Source organism: Desmodus rotundus, chromosome 10 (assembly GCF_022682495.2).
Source record: "Desmodus rotundus isolate HL8 chromosome 10, HLdesRot8A.1, whole genome shotgun sequence".
Classification (NCBI taxonomy): Eukaryota; Metazoa; Chordata; class Mammalia; order Chiroptera; family Phyllostomidae; genus Desmodus; species Desmodus rotundus.
Genome location: NC_071396.1, coordinates 20,332,768 through 20,353,499, shown reverse-complemented (window position 1 = coordinate 20,353,499; position 20,732 = coordinate 20,332,768). Strand labels below are relative to the sequence as shown.

At 46.0% G+C, this 20,732-nt stretch overlaps 1 protein-coding gene across 5 annotated transcripts in view; it reads right to left on the bottom strand.

The window, feature by feature from the left end:
* Positions 1–20,039, bottom strand: part of TARBP1 (tRNA guanosine 2 -O-methyltransferase TARBP1) — a 56,995-nt gene extending 36,956 nt beyond the window's left edge. For 3 of the 5 annotated variants that reach the window (XM_053912416.1, XM_053912415.1, XM_053912417.1), the window contains exons 1-10: positions 19,074–20,037; positions 15,299–15,396; positions 13,805–13,874; positions 11,507–11,712; positions 10,542–10,594; positions 8,784–8,881; positions 6,618–6,753; positions 5,984–6,080; positions 5,434–5,523; positions 1,725–1,866 (exon numbers count right to left, since the gene is read on the bottom strand). In XM_053912416.1, the coding sequence (XP_053768391.1) occupies positions 1,725–1,866; positions 5,434–5,523; positions 5,984–6,080; positions 6,618–6,753; positions 8,784–8,881; positions 10,542–10,594; positions 11,507–11,712; positions 13,805–13,874; positions 15,299–15,396; positions 19,074–19,959 (1,876 nt within the window). In that variant the 5' untranslated portion in view covers positions 19,960–20,037. Of the gene's footprint in view, positions 1–1,724; positions 1,867–5,433; positions 5,524–5,983; positions 6,081–6,617; positions 6,754–8,783; positions 8,882–10,541; positions 10,595–11,506; positions 11,713–13,804; positions 13,875–15,298; positions 15,397–19,073 lie in introns of all 5 variants that reach the window. The other 2 variants (XR_008425270.1, XM_045196359.3) reach the window with 2 other exon arrangements.
* Positions 20,040–20,732: the final 693 nt, after the last annotated feature.

Sequence of the window (20,732 nt, the reverse complement as noted above, 5' to 3'; positions counted from 1 at the left end):
AAACATTTTTATAATATTCTAATATATCTTAGAAGCAATTTAATATATTTTGATGCAAATTTATTGGACTAGTACAGGAGATGAACAATACTAAAAATATTTATTTGTATGTAGATTAACTCAGTTTAAAAATAAAACAAAAGAATAAACTTTATTACATATTATTTTTAAAATGGTATAAAGGCCATTTACTTACCATCAATAAGAAATCTGCTTGTATTTTTTTTAATCTATATATTGGTGCTCGTCCAAAACATTTACTTGGTTAAATTTATAATGTTACAAAGATGAATCTTTTACTCACTTTTTTATTCATATTAATGCTTTATATCCCACACTTACATTAAAAATTCATTCATAAATGAAGACTAAAAGGAAATCAAATGCCATTTCACTATTAAGTTCCCCATACTTTCTAGCAATTGTATAATCAAGGTACCTTTAGAGCTCACAGGAGCGGAGGTGGGGGGGCCCTTTGGGGATCTGTTGGGGAATGAAACGTTTCCACTCCTCACGCGCTTGAGCCTCTTCTCCTCCCACCTGCCGTGTGGGCTGGGAGCCACGACCCTGCATCTGGCACGGGCAGCACATGGGCTGGGGCCTTCCAAGTGGCTAACCGCAGAGCTCTTGCCTGCCTCCAGCAAAGCACCAAGAGCAGGCTTCTAGAAACGCGATCCTTTCTGGAAGCCCAGCAGTTTTCAGAAGCTCAGTGGATTCTTACTGATTGTTATCTCAAAATCTGGTTTTATCCGATTTTGAGTATTTAATCAGGTCTGATGCTGTTACATACTCTGAGTTATAAGACAAGCTCTAGTTTAGGGGTTTAATCTATGTTTAGGGTAGTAGGGACTAAAATTCCTTTACTTTTACAGGCCTAGTAAAAGACTCTCCCAAGCAATAGCACAAAAATTTACTAGACAACAGAGAGGACAAAACATAAAAGAGAAATGTTTGAAGAAGGAAGAACAGACAGTCTCAAGTACTTTGGGAGAATAATTATCTGATCGTTTAAGAGCCAGTCCATGATCAGATCAAAGAAATCAGCAAATGAAAATGGCTCAGTCTGAGACAAACCGAGGAAACTGAAGACACGCTAAGGTCAGAGACAGCAGTTTACCCAGACGATCACCGGCCAGGCAGATGAAGAGGAAGCACTAGAAACGTAAACAGAATCCTAACAACGCCGGGACCTGCGGCTAGTGCCTCCCCGCGCAGTCTCACGGTGAGACCGACCTTCGCTAACTACCTGGCAAAAACGAAAACGAATAAAACCCTCCCTCCAGACGATTCTTCCCTACGATTGCTTTTCACCATCAGGTCACACTAAACATGAACTGTGGAAGCGAATGAAAGATGAGCTGATAGAGCTGCGAGCATCCTGCTTCAGGGGCCCTCCAAAACACATCTGCAGCCTCCAGCCCACAAGAAACTTGGCAACTGTAGAACAAATTAGTAGGTTCGTTTGTGTCCAATTCCTACTCTGGCCACTTACTAGTTTATTAAAGCATATAAAATAGTTCAAATCTCAAATCCTAGAAAAGACAAACTACAAGTCAGGGAGCGGTATTTTTATGTCCTGCTACTCACAGTGTCGGGGTGCAAAACGTGTCTACGTCAGAAAACTGACACGTTTGGTAAAGCCCGTACCTTCGTCTGAAAACTAGTTCACAGCCCTCGGGAAACATTTTGGTTGGGCCGGCCCAGAAAAGTGATTTCAGACTTACCTTCCCAAGCAGGAGGCTTAATACACTCTTCAACGAGATTCTTCACATGAGCATTGAGAGAGCACGTCTCTTGAGGTCCAACAGAGCTGCAAGTTGAGGATTGCCCGAAACAGCTTTCGTTAACACGCAACCAATCACAGAGCTAGAAAAGACAACGGCTGTTACTTTATTTTTAAAACCTAAGCCAACAAGTTCCAAATTTCCCAAAGCCGAGTTTTTCGTCCACAATAAACTGAATTTAAATGACTGAACACAACAAAGTAATAAAGCATTTACTGCCATGGGTGAGTTGAGTAGATAGTTGGAGGCAGAAAAAAGTGTGTATGTGTATTTTCTAATCCCCATTCAAGATTTTATAAACTTCATTAACAGGCAAGAACTTTTAAAGTACCCAACATAAAATGCACATTGTGATAAGAACATCTCTGTGCAAAGTAACACATTATGTAAAGCAAATTATAACCTTAAATTAAAATTCATTCTAGCTTCACATACTAAAACAAGAATGTCTACTTTTGAGAGAATGCAGAATTTGAGATATGTTATAACTAAAGTTCCCACCTCGTCACAAGTTTATTTTCTATCACATATGTATTTTAAAATATATTAATTTAAAAGAGAAATTCTGCCCTAGCTCTTCTCCATAACATCTTTTAGGAGACTTGCAAAACTAAGTTGCAAAGAATTAATCTTCGATTACATGTAATTGTGAATTTTGTTTTGAAATCTATGTTCTTAACGTTCTTTTTACAATATATCTTAATGTGCAAATTTATACATGAATTTAAATATGAAGTAAATAATTATGTCTTTCTAAAAGGTAAGAATTTTTTTTAATATTTTTGCCTCCATTAAAATAACTCAAAATTACATGTAAGGAGACAAAATAATGATGAAAAATACTACACCACTTGATGAATGAATAAACCAGTCAGGACTGAAACCGACACCCACATGGACCAATGACAAGCAGCTCAGCACTGAAGGACGGTGCTGTGTGCAGGCCTTTACCACGCAGATGGCCTAAAATGCAACCTGTCCGCACTGGGACCAGCTAGTGTCTCTTTCCACAGGACGTACTTTTTCTTTATATTCCACTCAAACTGACCAGTCTAAGTTCCTTAATTATTGCTCTAAAATTTGTGGTTTTCCAAATTTTGCATTTCCACAAGCACAATCCTATTATAACAAAATTACTGAAGTAAACTCAAATTCATATTTGATTCTTTCCCTCTATCAAAGCTGTCACAAAATTCAGAGTATTTCCCTTCAAAGAGTCATGTCGGACTTATGGTTTAAATGGCATCTACCTGGCAGTCCCAGGTACACAGGTTCCCTTGATTTCCCACTAAAATACAGGTCACGAGAGTCTATCTGGACACTGTCAAGAGAAGGAGAAGACACGCCAAAGACCAAGAGAAAATGTTTGCATGAGACACATCTGACAAAGGACTGGTAGCCAACATTAATTCTTAAAACTTAGTAAGAAAACAAATAATCCAATTGAAACACGGGCAAGAGATCTAAAGACACTTCACAGAGAACGTAGAGCATACAGATGGCGACAGCACACGGCAAGATGCTCAGTGTCGTATGTCGTTACACAACTGCTAAGGAAAACAACAGTGAGCTACCGCTACACACCTAATGGAACAGCAAAAATCCAAAACACCGACAGCACCACGTGTTGGTGAGGATGTTTTGCATTCGTTGACGGTGGGAATGCAAAAAGAACGGCCACTTTGGAAGCGAGTTTGGCGGTCTCTCACAAAACTAAACATTCTCTTACCACACAGTCCAGCAACTGTGCTCCTTGGTATTTATTCAAATGAGTTGCAAAGTTATGTCCACACAAAAACCTTCATATGAATGTTTATAGCAGCTTTATTCATAATTGCCAGAACTGAGGAGCAGCCAAGGTATGCTTCCATAGGTGAATGGGTAAATAAACTGTGGTACATCAGAAAATGGAGTATTATTCAGTGATAAAAAGAAACAAACTATCCAGCCGTGAAAAGACAAGGAAGAACTTTAAGGTGCATTAAAGAAAGCCGATCTGAAAAGGCTTCACAATGCAGGACGGCAACTATACGACAGTGTGGAAAATACAAAACTATAGAGGCAGGTGGGGGTGGGGGAGAAGGGAGGGAAGAGCAGGCTGAGCACAGAGGGATTTTAGTGACACTATTTGGTGTGGTACTGTAGCAGCGGATACATGTAGTGACACGTTTGCCAGAGCCCGCAGAATGCACAACACAGAGTGAACCCTAACGTAAACTGTGGACATCAGTTAATAACAACATTTCTACTGGAACAAATGTATCTTGCTAATGCAAGGTGGGAGTAATTGGGGCAAATGTGGGGGCCGAGGGGAGGCGTAAGAGGGTTATGAGAAGTCTCTATACTTTCTGTTCAATTTTTGTGCAAACCTAAAACTGTACTAAAAAACAAAGTACATCAATTTTTAAAAATAATTAGCAGTACATAGTGGAATATCTATAGATGAAATAAATTTTGAAATAAAAGTCGAGCAGAAGGAACTGATTAAATAAATTCCAAAACATTTAGTCAACTGAACTTTTAAATATCACATATGGGAGAATTAATTAGCAACATGTTAAAATGCTCACATATATGTAAGGATGAAAAGCAAAATTCAAAAGAGTAATTTTAATTTTGTTAAAAAATATCATGACAAGAAATATCATATATACTAATATGTCATTTTAAATATATATATATAGTGAGAGAGCAAGAGTGAAAATATATATGTATTCAAAAATTAAGAATTAAAGCAAAAAATATGTGGGTACTACAGGTGACTGTTTTCTTTAATTGTTCTGTGTTTTTCAGATTCCACATAATTATATGCATCGTGACCAAGAACATAAGACAAAATTCTAATTCTTTAAGGCCCCAATTTGCCTCTCTTCATTCCTTCTGCAATTACCCTATTCTATGCTCTCTTTATTTTATGCCTGAATTATTTTAACACAGGCCGAGCTGATTTCTCTGGCTTCTCTCTAGGCAGACAGAGCCAGACCTACCTTCTAAAAGAGGTCATCACATCCCTGGCCTTGAGCACTGGAGAAGTACAAAGCTGAAAAAATAAACGGGTCCTGTACTAACAAAACACACGACCGGTAGGGAACGCAGACTGGAAGGCAACCGGGCACAGGACGGGTACGAGCTGAGACCAGTAGTAGGAACTGAGTCCCCTGACTACAAACAAAGAGGAGGAGGGAGGGGGCGCTGCAGAGCAGCCGGGGAGACCCTGACCGACACTCAGGGTCTCCAGGTGAATTAGAAGCATAAAGTCAGAAGACCTACGAAGTACCGAGACGTCAGGCTCGGGCAGGAACTGGGCAGATGGAAGTGCTACTGAGAAGAGAGAGAGGGGCTCGTGTTACTCACTGCTCTTGCATCATCCCTGCTCTGTTCATCCGGGCCCCAGCTCTGCCCTCCAGCACCACCTCCCCTCCAGCAGGTCTGCCTCCCTCCCAGCCTTCCTGTCCCCTGCCTCTCTGTGAGCTCCTAGCTGCATTATCAGTTAGTTCCGCTCAAAGCAGATGTACCATATTTTTAAAGCTCTGTTGATAGATAACAAAGCAATCGTTGTATTTTGCGTAAATGGCTAGTGATGAATTCAATTAGAAAAAATTTGATAAAGATTTCAAAGACCTTCTCATCCAATTGTTTTCAATCTCACCTCTGTCCACAGCGATGTCCCTCGCCTTAAGGACTCCTCTCGTCTCAGCGACAGGAGAAAAGCTGAGATGTCGGAGAGTGACACTTTTTCCTGGGGTGGGGTGAGGGAGGGTTTTTTTTTTAATTACTCATTTTAAAATTTTCTAGTATACTATTTAAAGTGTAATTTAGTGCAATCTAAAGAAAGCTACTTTTTAAAAAGAAAACATTATTTAACTTTTAAAATGAAGATATTGATTACAAACAACACATTATATAAAAGATTATTTTATAAATCTATTTTCCTTCAAATCAAGGTAACTACTTAGAGACAAGATGGTCACAATCTAAAAGCAAAAACAAAACATTCTGTAAGAAATTACTCATTACATAAGTCAAAAGTGATTCTTACTTTTCAAAGCTACCAAAGTGCCTTAAGAGAGCCAGCCAGGTCTTCTACTCCCTGGAGGTTGGCAGTCTCGAATTAGCATCGCAGGGCTGCTACTGTGTTAATTTTGTGCGCAGGCCCGCTGCACAGAGCGGAGAAGCTCCAGGAAAGAAGATGCACTCACCACGTGAAGCAAGCTCATGGCTGCCTGGAGGAGATAGCCCTGCGCCGCACCCCTCAGCAGCACCTGGTGCGTGGCCACGGTGCACTGCAGAACGTCCCTGCGGGCAGACGGCACAGTTCCCACAGACGGTCCTGGCAGCGGGAACGACTGACCGGCTGTGGCCAGTATCCACCATGACTAACGCAGAGAGTCACTGCCGGGAGAATTTCACGGCTTTCCTTTCCACTAAGGTCTCTCATAAAGCTCAATTTTAACACGAGACGAATCTTTTTTAAAACTACTGAGACGATAAATGAAGATAATTTTACATTTAAAAAAATATTTAGGAATCAATATTTCGGTTTGATATTTCATCTCTCGTTTCCTACATATCGACGTATTTAAAAAACTTACTGCCTTATTTTAAAGTGGTCAAGGGTCAACGGCATGTACGGTGGCACGTATTTAAATTAGGGATTCATAAAACAAAGTAAGTTCAACTGTATGGATAGATTTTTTAATTTACTTTTTTCTTGCAAGCTCAAAAACCCCAATGCCAATATTAACTATAACCATTCACTATAGAAAATCATAGGGGAAAACAAAACCGGTGGATGGAAATTTATGCCAAAAAATCACACACAGGTTAAATTACCTGAGAGCAAGAAGCCCGTCCAGACCCAGGGCTTTACATCTTGGGACACTGGCCAGAGCCTTAGACAGAAACAAAATGGGAACAGCACACCAGTGTCTACTGGTCATCTTCTGAATAAATTTCAACAAGAAACTACCTGAAAGAAAGAGTTCTCCAATGTCATTGCTGCCGCCCCACATGACAACATGCTCCCCACCATCAGTCATTAGGTAGGAAGTTCGAAGCAAAAACTGTGATGAGATGAACCCCACGCCCACTGAGACAGCGATCATTGGATGACAGGCAACGGCCAGGGCGACCGGGCGGTGGGGAACTGCCGCTGGGAGCCTAACACTCGGGCCGGTGCGCCCGACCGCCCGCTGGCTCCTCTGACGTGCCGCCCATCCCGCCCCGAGGCACGTACTCGAGAGAGTGGGAAGCACGTGTCCACTTAAGAACATGCATGTGAACGTCCATAGCAGCGTTATTCACAGTGGCTGAAAGAGGAAACAGTCCAAAGGTCTACCAGCTGATGCCTGGATCAATGAGAATGATCCGTGCAAGGGAACCCTGCTCAGCCACAAAAAGGAATGAAACAGACTGACGGGCGCCATAACAGAGGTCAATCTTGAAACATCAAGCTAAGTGAAAGAAGCCAGGCACAGAACAAAAGGCCACACGTTCCACGGGCCCGTCTACCCACAGCGTTCAGGCAAACCCACAGACAGGAAGTACAGGCGCGCCTGCCAGGGGCTGGAGGAGGGAGGACGGGAAGCGGTTGCTGGGTCTGGGGTTTCTCTGCGGCTGATTGAAATATCCTGGATTTGTGAACAAACTAAAAATCAATAAACACTGTAAAAGGGTGAATTGCAGGGTATGTGAACTGCATCTCAATAAAGCTATTGAAAAAAATCAATGTTATTTTAATTTTATTCCTACTTAGCAAGACAAGTACATATTCTGATCTGTTGTAGAGATTCTAATAACCACGAAGCTATATATATATTTTTAAGGAGGTGAAAGATTAATATTTTTATTGTTAGAAGCCATTCTTCTGTAGGGGCTGTTAAAGAAAAACAAGGTAAGAAATACTGATGGTAGCTGGCTGCTGGTACCTGCAAATAATGGTAATAAATTTTTCCCATAAGCTACTTCCTACCTACCCTGGACCTAATCACTGTAATTTACTTTTCCATTTTGAAACACAGAGGGATGATGCTCCATTCCTCCTTCTCTGCTAACATGTGACTTTTAAGGACCCTCAAGTCATGCAGTTAGTGAAGGGGCTGTTTCCTCCGATTGCCACTGTGGAATGACCTCCAAGGAATCCTCGGAAGCTCCTGAAAGGGTATCACGTGTATTCATATCTTCCAAAGTACCTGGCACAAAACCAGATGTACTTACGACAGTGACCGGAAATCACTGACTGAAAAAACGACTAAGTAAAAACTGAGCGAACATTTGATTGTACCTGCCTCTCTTCTGCGGGACGAATGAAGTTCCCACTTTTTGCCAAACACCTCGCTTGTGACACAGGAAGATGGCAATGGCCAGGCTTCCATTTCAAATTCACTCAACATATTTACAAGTGCCTACTATGTGCCTGGCACTGGCCACAAACACACACCAGGCACGCAATCCTAGGGGGCCCTGACCGCCACCATCTCAGCCACATGTTGCTACTGCCGGGCAGACGTTTGGGTTGTGGGTAACGCCACCGTGTGAATATTCACATGCCTATTCTTGCATGAACAAAGCTTTCAGTTCTGGAGTGCACGCCTGGGACACCGGCCTTACGAAAGCAAGTGTGGTTCTCTTTCTATCCTCCTGCTGCACCACTACGGCTATTCTGTTCCCAACTTCCTCCTGAGCCCAGGTGCCTCCTTCCTCCCCCCGGCTTTCCTGACGTCCGAAGGTCAATATGAACAACCAGGAAAGACGGTGCACTGCAGCGCACGCTCTGAAATTCCTTCCACGCGCTCACGCCAACACGGGTGATGAGCCGCCTACGAAGGTGTGCGCAGTGACAGTGCATGCGTGCATGAGCCTGACGGTTTGCACATCCCGGGAAGGAGACTGCACTGACAACACTGAGTGTAAGGGCCAAGGGGTGGTGCTTATCACCAATATACTGAAATACAGTTTTAAAGCCGATCAATTTTTTTTAGAAGTCTTCACCGCACATACTCTTTAGTTCTTCTGGAAGAAGAGAAACGTAGGTGACTAGAAACCTCTGTAATTTCAATCCCAGTGGAGAACCGCTTCCCATCAGCTGTCCTGGGGACCTGGAGACAAGGAGGGAAAAGACAAGTATTCAAAATCCCTTTACAAATCGGCACACTGGAACTAAACGGACTACGGCCCCACATGCTTGCAACATTAGAACGGTCAGACCATCTGCTATTTCTGAACCTACTTTTTATTTCTCAAATATTAGTGAAATACTGAGGATCCTTCCGACTCCAAACACACCAGGATCTTCTAGGAAAACGGAAATGAGTCAGTAACATGCTAAGTAGCATGGATTTCCTTTCTGTAACACTTCCCCCGACACAGGTCCATGAATCTTGCCAAGGAGAATCATTCCTTAACAAGCTTAAAAACGGTCATTTAAAATTACATTTACTTATTTCCTATGTATAATCCAATGCTTTTAAACCTCTAGTTGGTAAATAAAAGAAAAACATTCATAGAAAGACATATTAGTAATTAGTTACTTTTGCAAGACATTTAATTAACATCTACTGAAGTCACTTTTTCCTGCTATATGGTTCTTCCAGAACGTTATCTATTAGTTGAACACATTCGAGTGCTAGGAAGCAGAAGGCGTTTCATAACAGATGTCTGACAGCTCCCTCAGCGAGAGCCGAGTTGGATTTACTGCTCTCCAGCTGTCTAAGACGCTTCAGAAAGCTGTTCAATAGCAATGCGCTACTTCCAAGCTAAAAATAATTGGCAGGTCAAGCACTGCTATACTCCTTCAATAGTTATCAAATGAGACTAAATACTAATACAACTTAGCACAGACTAACGTAAGCCTTGCAGAGAAACTGACGGTGGGAGGTGTTTTCCTGTTTCGAGGTATGCCAAACAGAGGTCTTGCAAGTGTAAACTTGGTCAAAGTTAGAAAGACAACATGATTTCAAAAGCAAAGGAAATTTTTTAAGTGATAATTCCAGAGGAGAGAGAGGGCTCAATAAACAAGGAGAAGGCACCACACTGACAGACTCCTCACGGCGTCAACCTTTTCAGAGGACAAAGGTGGCAGACAGTGGCCACCGCTGCCTCCGTCGGGGAGCAGGGGGCGGGGAGTGGGAGCGGATGCTGTGGTGCTGGACGGACCTGGGTGCATGGGTGTGAACCCACGGTGCCCGGTTCAGGTGGATGGAGACACAGACGGACACTGGGACAGGCCCAGATCGAGCCTGCTCAGCAGACCGGGTGGGAGGCAGGTGCGCACACAGGAAGAGGCGAGGACTGAGCGGATGTGGTGAAACGCCAATGTGTGCGAATGTGGGTGAAAGGCAAGGGGGGAGTCTTTGTGCTGTTCTCCCAGCTCTCCCGTAAGTCACAATAAAAAGTGAAAAGAAAACGGGAAAAACATTTAAAGTGTTGTTTAGCCCAAGTCACTACAATTTCCAAGAGGGCAGAGAGAAGGGGGAGAAAGGAAGCTATCTATGTAAGACGTACACTCCAAAGCCCAGGAATGGAGGGCTCAGGTGGAAAAGGAAATGACAAAAAAAGAAGACACACTCAGTACAAGAAAGGCAAGAAGAAGAATAAACACAGAAGAGAAGATGCGATGGAAAAAGTTGAATGTCTATCACACAACACATATTATGACCAAATGCATTAAATAGTCTGGTCACTTTTTATAAACATGTTAAATGTATATATCAAATAAATATTACTGCATTGCTACTAAGTAACATCACGTTTGTTTACCTGCTATATAGAGCGCTCTCTGAAAGTGCATCCATTAACGGTCCGATGATAAACTAAAAAAAAAAAAAAAAGTATTTGAAGTTGAGTCGTCATTGTAATTTTGAAGCCTGGGTGCCTTAACTGCACCTCCTACCACAGGGTTGTGGGTCAGCTGTGACAAGCACAGCTGACCTCTTAGGGTTAATTAATGACAGACGGTCTGGGAGGGTCCCTCAAGTCCACCAGAATGATAAATAGGTACAGAATTTTCTCACCCGATAAAAATGTATAAAACAGAGAGTTCGTGTTGGATCGAGAAGGAAGAAAGGACCCAAAGAAGAAACACATGGTAGAAATAAAGGTAGGAACAAAGAAAAGTCAGAAAGATACCCAAGAGAAAATGTAAGCTCCTATGCCTGGAAAACAGAGGCACAGCTTCAAAAACACTCCTAGACTTTGGTCAAAGCAGCAAGCTCACCAGGAGGGCAGGGAAGCTCGCGGAACGGGGGAACCAGGCCGGAGCAACACTGCAGCACGCTGGGGAGAACTGGGCCGGGAGGGGGACGGGGCACTGTCCCTGGCGAACGTGTATTACCGTACACCAGACGAGTGCTTGAGGTTTCAGAGGAAGTGACAGCAGATAATAAACTGTTCTCCTTATACTATAAATAGAGCCACCATAGCCTGTCCTCAGACAGCTGGGGAAGCTCACTTAGCTCACCTCCAAACGGGAGGGAAATCACTGGTGGTCACGTGACGCATACGGCCCCTAACACAAGACTTAAAATCACAGCTGTGGTTCTCAGTCTCTGCTTTGTGTGGTTTCTCACAAACGGCAGTATAGACGCTAGGTGTTCGCATATCTATAAGATGTTCCTTGCTGCTCTGAGGCCTAGTGTATTGTTCGAAGATCACATAAACGCAACAAAAGGCCTTCGCCCCCTTCTCTGGACACGGGGAACAAGGGAAGGACACACTGCCGTTACCTCAGAAAATTCTGCTGAAAACGGAAGCCCCTTCGTGTCATAGAGCTCCAAAAAATGGGTCACGCCTTCCTTGGTCAGGATTTTGTTTTCACTTTCAAACATCCTTTTGTAAATGCACAAGTGCCAGGACGGGTGCAGGAGCCACCGACCCGTGGGGAACATCTCGGGCTGACACTGGTCCCCCACATTCTGCTGCTCCGGGTGGACTGTATGGTCATAAACACACACACACACACAGCACATTAATGTCGCCGCAACACTACACGGGGAGTCTGTGTTTCATCCCATCCAAGGGCGCTTCGTAACTGGGTGAGCACAGCGCCGTATCCGCCAGTGTTCCATCTTCAGGTGGCTTCAGTTAGCGGGACGGCAGGCAAACGTCACCGCTGCTGCGCGCACGGAAACTAAATACGACCCCTGTATGCGGGTCGGAACTTTAGATTTGGGGTGATGCCAGCCAATGCTTCTCTCCCCTGCCTAACTCAATCCAATTTTCATTTAGAAATCTGAAACCGTCACTCCTCTGCTTGCAACCCGTGAATGGCTTCTCACAGGTCTCAGAATAAAATCTGAATGAGGATGAGCTGAGCAGCACAACCACGCCACCCTCCGCCCCACGTCCACCACCACCCTGTGCACAGGGCCTGCCGTCTCCCCTCACTGAGCTGTCCCGCCTCCAGGCTTCTGCACCCGGCGCTGAGCCCTGCACCCCGCGCCTCGGCCTTCCCCGCCTGCCTGCCTCTCCAAGGTGAGTCCCCACTCACTGCACGTTCCACCGTGGCCCCTGGTTTGCTGCACGCATAGAACTTATCATCAGAATTATTTTTTCATGGAAAACACAAAACTCAAGTGAAAATAGGGCATCTGACTCACCACTTTATCCTAGTGCTTAGCATAAACTGGATACTAAGTATCTATTAAGTAAATATCTAATTGAGTGGGGGTAGGAATGGGATAAATATGCAACTCAGAGATATTTTTAACTCTTCAAATATATATTTTATTAGAAAACAATTCAGCATTTTTAATTCATGGCATTCTATAAATAAATTGCCCCATTATTTGCAATTTACACCAAGATACTTGCTTGGGCGTTTTGACGGTGGTAATTTTTCAAAACCTGTCACTGCTACTTGACTTTGTTTGCCAAGCGCTATGGGCTAAATGTAGTAATAACAGAACCACGTTAATAGTAGACGCCTAGTGAAGGTGCAACAGGGTTCAATTAAAATCGAGCCCCAGGTGGGATAATAGATTCTTATGGTCTGTGAAAAATCCCAGTGTCTCAGAAAACCACCACAGCAATCCGCTGAATAAAGCTAATAAAATTAACCCTAAGGGGTCAATTTAACCCTAAGGGGTTAAACCACTACAATTGTAATTTTCTAGAGGAGGCGCTAAAACCCTTCATATGGGTTAATTCCTGTGTAAACACAATAAGGCAGGGTTTTATCATTCGTATGAATGTAAAACACTGTTAGCTGGCATTTCGCTGTTTCATTAATCTACACCTAATTCCATAAAATAATTGTAGGAGGCTCCAGCTTTGTTTTATTTCTCCTAGAAAGCTCTCACGGTACAGTACTGATTAAAGGCTTAAAACCCTATTTAAAACTGTATGTTGTAATTTCCTCTTCCGAAGAAGTCCAAGATACAGAACTGAAACCCCCAAAAAGTAACTCTAACAATGAAACAGGTATATTAAGAAAATAAGAATGGAAAGCAGTTAAAATATACAATACTGAAGAGCTAATTTTAAAAACGTAGACTATCCCATCATTAAAACATTACCAAAGAGTCCTTATCTCTCAAGAACGTACGCTGACAAACCACAGAATCAGCGACGTGCTGTCTAGGGGTGTGCTTCCAGACGCGTGGAGGGAGGGGCCGGGAGAGGCCGCGTGGGACGAGAGACACGGGCTGGCCCCGCTGGTCCCCGCTGAGACTCAGTGACCGGGTTCACCTTCCCCTTCTGTCAATGTTTGGAATTTTCCGTAATCAGAAGTTTGGAAAACTGCCTAAACCTCTCAATCACAGAGAACCCCGCAGCCCTTCAACGTCGTGTTCTCGAGACCACCTAAGGGCCGTGTGTAAATGCACTTGGGTATCCTGCTACGTGCGAAAGAAGCGTTACAATCAGTGCAGAAGGTGTGTCCTGGAATGTTAATAGCGGATCCTATTCTTCACACTTCTATGGTTTCTCCCAAGTCTCTATCATGAGTAAGAGTTAGTCATAAAATCAGAGGGAAAAAAACTACAAATGTTATTAAAAAGAATCAAACTAAAAGTAACCATTACCGTTTTCCTCTGACACTGAATATTCAAACAGATTGTTTAGCTTTGGTAAAACGGGCTTTATAACATGTATCTGAAAACAAAAGCAAAATGACATGTGAAATGAAGGATCATCTTTAAAAACTCAGGGGAATTTTCATCTATTTATACAACAGCAGGCCTTCTGTTTCCCACCCCCATGTAAAACATCAGCAGAAGGTGCCTGAGTCCTCCCGCTTGTACGTAACACAAATCCCAGCACATGAGAGTGTGAGGAAGCTGATGATTATAACCTGGAAAACAGTGGCACTGTTACATTTCCATAGTGACCGTCACACAGCATCAGGAAACCCTCGACCGTCCTGGGAAACGGGGCTGGTCACACTAGACTGTTACGAAGAGGAGGAAATACTGAAGCACATTCTCTTGTCACTACAGCTGCTCCGAGGCACACATTTAGAGGTAGAGCCCCTTCAGAGTTCAATGTTCTTTATACTAGACTATGTTGCAGGTACCAGTCTAATTTATATATCCTTCCAAATACAGGGGAATCAGAGTTCCTACATGAACAGCGGGGGTCTTACAGATCTAGGAATTTAGAAATGCTTTTTTCTTAACTCCTCATCTCTACAATTTTATTTATATGTGTGTGTTTGTGTGTACACATACACGTATACACACACATATTTTAACATACGTAATTCTTTATTTTAGTCCATACACAATGCACATCTGAACGGACACCGCTGTGACTCCCCAGCTGGCTGGCTCCCTAGTGGTCGGCAGCTTACAGGCTGGGAACCCCTAGACCAGGGTTCCCCAGCATGGACCCCGGGGCAGCAGCACAGGCATCTCCTGGGACCGTGTAAAATACTCCAGTTCAGAGGCGCCACCTCAGACCCGCTGAATCAGGCGCTCTGGGGACGGGACCCAGGAACTTGTACCTTAACGAGCCACCTGGGTGATTTAAATGAATGTTCAAGTTCGAGAATCACTGCAGTAGATTAAGTCCCGTAGGAGATTCCTCTCAACTCGAAAATGCCACGACTCTACAAAGACTCGTTCAAAGTCAACTGAAAATGATTGTTCAAGTTTCCATTCTCAGGCCTAGGTTTGCACGGATGTAACAATGTGAAAAGAGAAAAGAAAGCCTACAAAATTAAAGGGGAAGTATTTACTTAATAACAATTTGCCTCAGCAATGCTTTAAGTGAAATTTTCCTGTGTGTATTTCTTTGGAGGTTATTCATAATGTGGAGAAACTAACCCTTCAGAAGTAAATGTCAAGAGAGAATCAAATAAGACTAAATTCTCTGAATAACTTCAGTCAATTAAAAGTAATCTTTTAACTTCCTGGGTTTACATTCAATCTCAAATTTGCATTTTTGCCAGAAAACAAAGTACACTTGTGTTCTTTTCTGCTTTCTCCAAGTTGGTCTTTTTGTACTGCTTTTACAGGATGTTTCAAAAAATAAAAGCTGGACCCACGTGGGACTTGTTAAAATATGAAAACACGTACCTGGTTTCCTTCTAGAGTTTCCAGAATTAAAATATAGTTTTCCCAAAACTTCAGAAGTTCGTCTTTTTTCTTCTCAGACCACCAGAACAGACTTGGGCCTGTTATAATTTTAAAAAGAAAATTAGTTGGCAAACTTCATGAGTTTCTTACCAATAGTAGTTCTTCAAGTGAGGCCACTATTCCCAAATGCTGTCTCCTCTAAGTAGGAGGGGGCCACAGATTCAGGCCTAGATAGCAGGCTTCAGAGAACAAGAATCTCAAAAGGAGATTTTTATTTTTTTATATATATTAAGAGAACTGTTTTAGAAATATTTACTTAATATTTCTGGGTAAGAATGACACTAACGCAAACTCTACTTTGTCTCCCTGAGAACCTCACTGTATCAGCAAAAGATTCTTCAACGGCAAAAGCCCAGTAGAAGAGAGAAAACCAAGCAGACTCATGAAAATTAAGTATTAAGTTGGCAGAAGGAAAGCCAAGAAAATTTCGATTTATAAAATCACCTGAGACCTAAGGAGGTGACACACAGTTACTTCTGTAAGTGGAGTTGAAAGCAAAGCTAAACTGAAGAGGATTTCCTCACTGTGTCTAAGGAAAAGGTCCCAGGTCCCTTTCCTGCGCTTTTTTGCCTGAACAGGAGACTGGAATCTAGTCTCTGGAGAAAGTAAAATAGTGGCCTCTGAATTGGGATGTGCTGGACACAGCTGAGGTCAGAGTGAGTGCCCTGGGAAAACCGGGATCAGGTGAACAGGTAGGCACCCTGGGTGCCAAGAGCCCCTCCCACCTGCCCCAGCCCCATCACAGCCCCACACGTCCCAGACTGCTGACCAGGTGGGCACTGCCCAGCGGGAGGCTGGGAGGCCCCCGGGGAGTCTGGCCAGCCCCGGAGAGAAGACCTGAAAATACAAACATCAGCGAGCACCTGACAGAGATGTCACAGTCCACAAGCACCACTCATGAGCTTCGAGCTTTGAGCCAGACTGTCGATTCCTGATTCATACATATAAATGGGCATCTAAGGGTCGATCACCAGGCCACCTGGGGAAACCCCGACGTTAAAGATGGAGACCGAAACAAATACACAAAAGGAGACTTGGAGGAAACAAAATCGTGCAGGAAAAAGAAAACCTAAAAAAAAACACCTTTCACTAACATCTCGAAGGGCGGTAAGAGAGGAGAGTGCAGAAATGTTGGAAGAACAGGACACTATTGAAAAGGACATTCCAAGAACAAAAAATCTCATGACAATAAAACTTTGATAACAAAACCAAAAAACTCAGAGAAAGAACTGGAAATGAAGTTGAGGAAGTCACCCAGGAAGTAGAACAACAACAACAAAAAATATATATATAAACATATATAAATATAAAACATATATAAAATAAGAAAAAAGACCTGCTTTTGATGACCAGTCCAGCAGATTCAAAATCCTAACAGCACAGGAAGTCAAAAGGGAGGAAAATCAAGATAATTCAAGAAAAATTCCCCAAAGTGAAGGACACGATTTCCCAGGAGGGCAGGTGCAGCAAGTGCCCCGCCCGGGAATGAACACAGCCCGGGAGCCTGCAGCACACCGGGGACAGACCTCCACACTGCCAAGGGGGAGAAACGGATCACACATCAATAAACGCAATTCAGAGTGGTCTCAGACTCTGCAACAGCAACCATGAATGTTCTGTCTTCTGGGACAGCAGGTCAATGCCTTTAACATTTTGGGTGAAAATGTTTTCCAAGCCAGAATCCTACCCCCAATCGAACCAGCAATCAAATGGGAGGTCAAAATAGAGGCCCCTAGGCTGCTTGGTCCCGGCTTCCACCAAGGATGCAGACAACCCCCAGAGAACATTACCGCCGTTCTGACAAAGAGAAAGAGCTGGAGAGTCTAGAGTATCCCAAACTCCTGAGAGCTCCAGTCACAAGGCAGGGCAGAAGGGCAGAAAGCTTCCCCAAGAACAGACGGGACACACAAACTGTCCCACCTGTAGCTGAACCCAAGAGGAAAAGGTGGCAACCAAAACAGCAGTTTTTTTTAAGAATGACATTTTGACAAGTCTTTAAAGGCCAGGTGTGGGCTAGCATGAGTTAGAAACCTGCGAATCCCCGGGGAGTCCAGACCATTCACCCACTCTTCCCCTCGGGCCTCCCCAGGGGCTCCTGGGAAAGACTGTGGGCAGGCGCAGGCACCCAGGGAAAATGCACGGCACTGCAGCAAGCGAGTAAACCAAAGAAAGCAGCAGCTAGGAGCTCCAGGACACGGCGCCAACCCCAGGCTCAGGTAAAGGGAATAAGCCCCAGGATGATGGTGAGGGCAGATCTAAGCACGCCAGCTGTGCACTGGGCTGAGCAGGTAAGAGGACTCCAGGAGAGCGTTCAGGGAACTTGACCATATGCCTGATGATCTGATTTTGTACAGCAAAGATGTAGCCAACTAGCAAAGAATCTGGGGCTGAATAGGTAGGTGGTAAGAGATAAGGAGAGAACCAACGAATTTTAAAAGGCCGTAATTCTAGGAAAACCTTTCAGGCAGGAGAGCAGCATAGTGCATATACTACACAGATCGATCCCCTGTGAACAGTACTTTCATAATCACAGTGCTGTGAATGCTGACCTCCCATTCAAGGAAAATCAGTAACTGTGACAATGGATTTGATGATATAACTAGATTATTTCAAGACATAGGGGTGAATGCCAAAACAATCAGCTGAAGGGGGGAAGGTGGTTGTGCCCTGAAGTGGACAGCAATACGGAAAGGCGACAGCTTCTCTTTAACACTGCAGAACACTGGGTCTGCAAATTAGGTGACTCTTTAACTTCGGTGACTCTGACGATGTTCTCCAGTGACGGCTCTCACGGGATGGATGGTCCCCAACCCATGGGCTGCTAACAAAATTTACTATCCAATGTTTTAAACGTGTGTGAAAATTTAATGTGCTCACGACTTCAGCCAGGCAAAAATCTTTCACCAGCAGTAAACGAATAGGTAGCCACAGCTGAAAGAGGAGGAATTGGCTACTGAGACAATTTTTGAGTCAATCTATTTGGGACTTGGGCAGCTCAAAACTGGACTGAAGATAATGGAAGTATATTTTCACGCATTTCAGAGAGCACACCAGTCCAGGTTAACACACCAAGTTGGAGGGAGGCCTTGCTATTCCATCTACTCTTGTTCTGGGATGAAGTGTAGGGAACACAGCTCAGAATGCTTAAAACAATACTTAAAATCTGACTCATTCCACTGAATCAATGTCAAAAATGCCCCGAGTAGGTCGACTTAGGACCATACGTTTAACAACTGCTAGTAAATCCTGCTCCTAAATTACCAAGTGAAACTTCAAAACAACAAAAAAAGCGATCGTTTCTGCGACGGCATTCTAACACTCAAGACTCATCGCACGCGGTCAGTCCAGGGAATACTCTTCCCTCAAGCTGATGGCAGCTGGCCTTTCTTTTCTGTCACAAGGGAGCCACCACGACAGAGTGCACATTCGGTTTTGTGAAATCCTGCGTGGGTCCAGTTCCCAAGTCATTCCACCGACGCAGCATCACCCCCTGCTCTGGGTCGCGGTTGGGAAATGCTCTGTCTGGGCTGCAGTGGCTTGTGCCACTTCATAGAACGCCCGCTACATGAGGGTCCCCACCCACGTTTTCGGCCACGGGACAACCAAATTCGCCCTGGATGGAAGAGACGACCTCGAGGGGCTGGTATTCGGGCCCAGGCGGCCTCCCTCCCAGAAAGTCAAGCAGGGTTGAGCCGGGGGTCAGAGAGGCGGGTACCGTTTCCTTCCCGGGGTTCGCAGATGCACTCCGCGCCTTGCTCCGCCGACACCTCCACCGCCCGCTGCAGCAGGTAGCGCGCGCGCTTGCGCGTCAGCGCGTCCTCGGCGAGCGCCAGCCCCGCCTGAACTGTCAGCCAGAACCGCGGGCAGCGCCGCGCGTCCGGGCCCGCCTGGCGCTCGTCGGGCTCCGGCAGCAGCCATTCGGCCAGGGCGCTCAGCACCTGCAGACTCGGGCCCACGCGGCCCGGCTCCGACGGCGCCAGCAGCCCGCCCCACACGGTCCACAGCACCGCCCCGCCGCTCTGGCCCAGAGCGGGCAGCAGCCGCCCGGCCGCCAGCGCCGCCGCCTCCCCGTCCCCGGCCAGCGCCAGGGAGAGCGCGGCCTGCGCCACGCGCTCCAGCAGCTGCCCGTCCTCGCGGGGCCGCAGGCAGGGCCCCACGGCCGCCAGCACCTCCACGGCCGCCTCGACGCTCCCCTCCAGGCCGGGGGTCGGCCCCGCGGCCAGCAGGTCGCGCAGCGCCTCCTCCGCCAGCGCGGTCGCCAGCGGCGAGCCCCCCGCGAGGCGCGCGCACGAACGGAGGGCCGCGCCCGCCGCCGTCAGCAGGCGCCGGCGGTGCGGGGCCGGCGGGTCGCCGTCGGGGGCCCCCGCGGGGCGCGCGCGCAGGCCGCGCATCAGCGGCACCAGGTACCCGGCGGCGACCTCGCGCGCCGCCTCCGAGAGCGCGTCCCCGCCGCCGCGCGCCGCCTCGTCCTCCAGCCGCCGCAGGAGAAAGCGCAGGCTCTCCACACGCTCCGCGGACGCCTCCCCGCGGCACAGCGTCGCGAGCAGGACCCGCGGGTCCTGGCTCTGCGCGAGCAACGCTTCCGCAAGCACCCACTCCATTCGCCACGCGCGCCGCCGGCTCCTGGCGCCCGGAGGAGGCTCGCGCGTGCGCGGCTGACCCGGCGCGGGAGTGCGCGTGCGCGGCGGGCCCAGGGACGCGCCCGCGGGGACCCGGCCGCAGCCCAGCCCGGGTCCCGCTCTGCGCGGCGTGGGCGTGGTCCACCTGCCCTGCCCGGAGCCTGGGCCCTCTACCCCTTTTTGACTAGTTTCTAATAAAGCGTCAGTGCAGTGTCTACACCAGCTCCATGGATTCTTACTTGGAGATCGGCCTGCCCGAGGGCCCTAAATCAGCCAGGTGTGCCTGGGAGGCACAGGTACACCGGGGAGTTGTCTATCGCAGTCACTGGGAAGTTTACCTTCGAAAAGTCGCAGACTGCTGTCGCCCGCAAAGAAACTGGCACAGCGACGTCTGACATGGGCGGCTGACATCTGCATAAAAATAAATAAGGAAAGCACAAAAATGACTTAGCGGCTCTGAAAAGCACTAATGTGCCAGGGATAGGGCTGAACACGACGCCCACGCCAGCGCTCGAAGTCGAGTGCCCACGGTGATTCTGGCATGCGGACCCGCCCACACGGTCTCAAAAATAGCCCACGTGTCGGTATTTTCTGTACGGCTAACAGCATCTACTGCTAAACACGGAAACAGAGAAGTATATTAGCACGCACAGTCCTGGTCGGGCTCCCGGCTCAATCCCAGGCAAGCTGCCTCCTGGCTTGGGTTTTCTTGGCCTTGTCACAGCGAAGACTCCCCTTAGTCAAAGGAGAAGACA